Below are 4,945 nucleotides of genomic sequence, written 5' to 3'. Positions count from 1 at the left end.
ACTTACTTACTACCCATTACGCCATCTGGCGTTTAGGGCAGCAACTGTTGCTGTTTCTGTAACATATGCTTTTTACCAGTCTGGGTTGTTAGCCCTGAGCTGAACCTCCGAAACCTGGAGGGCCGGTACTGACACTCAAACTTTATTTCCCCCCGTCGTGTCCCAGGCGGTTTCGGCACGTTCCACTCGCTGCTCAACTCCTGGATCCACTTCATGATGTACATGTACTACGGACTCTCCGCCATGGGCCCGGCCTTCCAGAAGTATCTGTGGTGGAAGAAGTACATGACCACCATGCAGATTGTGAGTATATGTACACCAATGTGCAACATACCAATACACACATACACAGTCTATATAGTTAGTATATATTATCTACACCAAAACACAACGTAGCAATAAACACATAAACAGTCTATATAGTGAGTACATAACAAAATACAAGATACAAGTAGAAAGTCTATATGCTTACAATCTAATCAGAGAGTAAATACCAGTACACAAATATATTGTGGCCATCAAGCTCAAAACTGAACGGTCGAAGGTTCGAACCCTCCATAAGAGGCCTGACGTTGTGTTCTTGGAAAAGGCACTTTACAAGATTTTGTTTTCACTTCACCCAGGCGTGAATGGGTACCCAGCCATAGACAACTGTAAAGACCATATCGGGTTGTTAGTGTTTGAGCATATGTAATCCGCAGCTTGCACTGTATATTTCTCAGGCTACTCATCTTTTTTTTCTTCAACATACTTTTAACCCCTCCCTTCTCTCCAGCTAAGACACTTTATTTATCCTCCCCTCCCCCAACCGCCAACCCCTCTCCCTCCTTCAGACCCAGTTCGCCAGTGTTATTATCCACGCATCCCAGCTGTTGTTCATGGAGTGCGACTACCCCATATTCTTCGTCTACATGATCGGTTTTTACTCCTTCATCTTCTTCGTCATGTTCGGCAACTTCTACGTCCAGTCCTACCTCAAGCCAAAGGCAGCCCCCAGCAAGCAGTTGCACTCTGCCAACGGATCTGTCGCTGACCATAACAAGGCGAAAACATGCTGAGGATTTAGCTGACATTTCATTATCATCCACAGGTTTATTAGTGCTGCAGTACTGCACACTTACAGCAGTTTAGTTTGGATATATGTATTTGATGTCTGGGGTTGTTTTTTTCGTTTTTTTTCAACAATATAATATTTATTTTTCGTTTAGAAAATATTGATTTTTTTTTACATTTGTAAGAATTCCATAATCTCATCATCAATTTTTGTCTTTCTCTTAGAACCCATGACCACACAATAGATGGTTGTTTCTGTTATTCCCCACATCTCCCTGCATTTGTCAGTGGGTGAAATGACGTCAGGATTACATTCATGATGACTATTACCAAATACATGTGTTATTTTTCTAACCTTTTTTTGTTGTTTTTGTTTCGCTTACTAAAGACAATTGCTCATGAAACAAAAAACGCAAAAAAAAGACTGATCAGATTAATGAGATTATTTTTTTTATTGATCTCCTCAAAGAGAAATTTGCAGCGTCATGATGAATAGCCACACACTCACGCACTCATCAACATACCCACGCACTTTCTCTTTCTCACTCACACACACACACACACACACACACACACACACACACACACACACAAACACACACACACACACACACACACACACACACTTTCTCACTCACAGACACACATACACACACACATTGGTAAATGAGCAGCACGGCACACATTTGTGTACAGTAATGTGAATGAGTGCTAAGTTATGTGTAAAGCAATGTGTATTTGAGGTGCATGTTATTCTGTACTGATGACATCAGCTTTTCAGATGTACGTTGCGTCGGTGGCCTAGTGGTTAAGCTACTGGACTCGTAATCGTGAGGTTGCAGGTTCGGGGGTTCGAGCCGCGGGCCCGACGTTATGTCCTTGGGAAAGGCACTTAACACGAATTTTCCTCACTTCACCTTGGTGGGAATGTGTACCCGGCCAGAGACAGCGAAACATCTTGTCAGTATATTAGTGTTTTAGCGCCTATAAATTGTCTCTTGCACTGTATGCTTCCCACGAAGTTAAGATTTTGTTTCAGAATGCTGTCAGGTCTGCTGGGGTAATAAAATAGATTGTGAAGCACATAGAGCTTGCTGATGAGCTGGAATTTGCGCTGTACAAAAGCTATCTATTATTATTATTATACTATGAAGTCGCAAGCTGGCTGGAATAAATAAATAAAAAGCAGGAATAGCCTTTCCTCAAATAATATTCCGTAAAAATCTTACGATAATATAAAAGTTTGTTGGGGCTTCCTAGTGTTACAGGTGATGAAATGTACGTAACACTCTCATACATATTACATTTTACTGGAACTGTTACTTCATCTCATAAAACACGCACTAAATAAAGAATACGTATGAAAAGAAAAACAAAAGTCTTATTTTTTATGTTCTTCCATGAACATGTTGATAAGATGTCACTGTCCTGCACGGTAAAAAGAGTGCGCTTTTTACGATGGTTTGGATAACTAAATTTCCACCACGGAGTTTCATTAAGATTAATTCCTCCCCAAACAAAGGTGGTTCATTCAGAAAATAAAAATCACGCCTGTCCCCCTTTCCCAAAGAAAGGCAACCCCCCAGCCAACCATAGTTTCCCGCTTATTTGTAGGTGTCGTCCCTATCCGCTGGTGATTTCCCTGGTACTTATTTTGGGAGCTACACACGTTTGGCTTACTACATTCTATATTTTGAAGTGTTATACCCTTCCTGATTGCAATAAACTGGAACATTTTTAGCCAGTTTTAGAAGAAAAAAAACAAATGAAATTTTCAACCCGTTCGATTTTCTCCTCGTACCATCCGGTGTAGCATTCACTTTCTAAAGCCCCTATGTCCAAGTTTGTAAGTTTACTCTTTTTTACCACTACGTACCGTGGCTTAGACGTTCAAAATCTTAAGACTGAAGGGAGTACGTTAAACTACCGAGGTTTTATTGTACAGTTATTCGATATATGTATTATATATTTTATAAGGTCACGTTGGTATTTGACTATTTAATGAAACGCTCTCTGTATGATTTGTATTTTGGAATCGCAATTTTGCCTCAGATTCATGTAATTATCTCTACTCAATAGACTTGTTTCTGTTAAGTACTGTAGAAAAACTACTTTAAATTTATACACTAAGAACTGAAGAACACTTTAAATGTTTTAAAAAAAACTTTTGTCACAAGATGAACTGTGCCCTCGATTTGTAATTATGTTTGTTTTATGTCTTTTTTAGTGTGTATGATAATTGTTGCTACAGTACATGCACATTGACATGTATGTGTTCTAGCTCTTCAAAACAAAATGGACCCTGTCTGGTCAAAGCAAACGTTCTTTTTTCTCCTGAATAGTCACAGTTGAATTGTATGTTACGCGTGCCTCTACCGGCGTCTGTGGTGTAGCTGTTAGATGCTTCTCTGTCGTATGCAGGAGCCCCTTGTTAGATTCCCCGAGTGGGCAGAAATTTTTTCTCGGGTAGCTTGGCTGGGTCTTTCTGCTGGAATGTTGTATCTCTCACAGCCCGAGTTGGTCCTGACAGGCAGGTCAGAAGCCCGCCTCCTAAATGATCTAAACCGTGTCTGTAGAGACATAAAAAACGTTAAAAAAGATGTTTATCTGTCTTGGAAGGCGTAGATGGTCAATGTCCTGCTCAGTGAGAGAGGTTCTCATGAACCGGTCTACGTCTTTCACTGGAGAGGTTGCCAGACTGCAGAATAGAACTCTTGTCATGGACTATGGACGGAAACGTGTCGAATGTACTGGTCATGTGACCGTTGTAGAAAGTCAGGCGTTTACATGGATGCTGCCCCCCCCCCCCCATTTTCTTTTGTCGGTTTTTATATGGTACAGTAATATCATAGTTCTTATTCTCAGTATTGATTATTCTCAGGATAACCCTATATTAGTTGTGTTTGCTAACCACCTTTTTGTGTGCAAACGTAACTTCTTCAATTTTCAGTTATTTTCAAAATCCCAGTTCCATCTGTGCTACCAAAAAGCATTGTTTCTGGTGTTATTAACTTCTATAGTTTGTGCTTTGTGCACCGAACTAAGCACTGCAACTCCTGACTCAGTCTCATTCTAACGACTCTTGTCAGTCAGTGTAGAAATATATTATTTCATGCTTGCCTCTTTGACATTGGGCTTCGTACTTGGATAATAAATTTCCACAAAAAATAGTAATGTATCGTTATTATGTTTGAATGAAGCGTTTCTTTTTCATCTTTGCTTAGCACGTTCTGCTTTCCCCAGCATCGTCTCCAACACATCAGTCTATTATGAAGACCGAGCAACAATATTTTTACATACAGGCCATCTTTTTAAAAACTTTTTGCAGACTTTTACTATAGTTCAAGCTTTTGTCTAGCTCCTTACGTGTAGCAGTTGAGGGCAAGAGAGGCAGGGGAAGACCCAGAACAACATACTTGGGGAACCTAAACAAATGGGTAACGGGGAAAGATCAGAGAAACGTGGCTTTTTTAGAGCATCCGAGCAAAGGAATGAATGGAGAACCATGATCGCCGATGTCTGTCGCAGATCTGGCACTGGATGTTGATGATGACGTGTGACAGTGTGGTGAAATCAAGCACTCGTTTATTTACTTTTCATAGCAGGAAGGGTTTAAAAATCAGAAACTTTTACATCCCTGAAAATAATGATATCCACAAAACAGGTATTTTTCTGCCTGTTGAGCAATTTTAGCTATTATCTATTGGGGGTTCAACACCTTTCACATCCTTTTAAGACATTTATTTGTGGATTTGACAGAAAAACGTTGATTAGAGGCACAAAACAAATGTAAATTTGCAGTTTCTACGGACACTCAAGCTTTGAAAATCACCAAAGTCTTGGTGGCCATTTTCTGGCTTATTTAACTTCTGACTTGTGTGTGGAAGGGGGG

The 4,945-nt window shown here is 40.1% G+C and overlaps 1 protein-coding gene across 1 annotated transcript; it reads left to right on the top strand.

Moving 5' to 3' along the window:
* Nucleotides 1–166: 166 nt before the first annotated feature.
* LOC101854929 (elongation of very long chain fatty acids protein-like) lies at nucleotides 167–1,058 on the top strand (the record flags this gene model as incomplete). The annotated part of the gene is made up of 2 exons (XM_035973760.1): nucleotides 167–303; nucleotides 834–1,058. Coding segments are annotated over 2 exons (362 nt in total), but the record flags the coding sequence as incomplete, so codon positions are not given.
* Nucleotides 1,059–4,945: the final 3,887 nt, after the last annotated feature.

The sequence above is a fragment of the Aplysia californica genome, unplaced genomic scaffold (assembly GCF_000002075.1).
Source record: "Aplysia californica isolate F4 #8 unplaced genomic scaffold, AplCal3.0 scaffold02842, whole genome shotgun sequence".
NCBI classification, from domain to species: Eukaryota; Metazoa; Mollusca; class Gastropoda; order Aplysiida; family Aplysiidae; genus Aplysia; species Aplysia californica.
The sequence above is the reverse complement of the archived record's forward strand: the minus strand, read 5'-3'. Positions and strand labels throughout refer to the sequence as shown.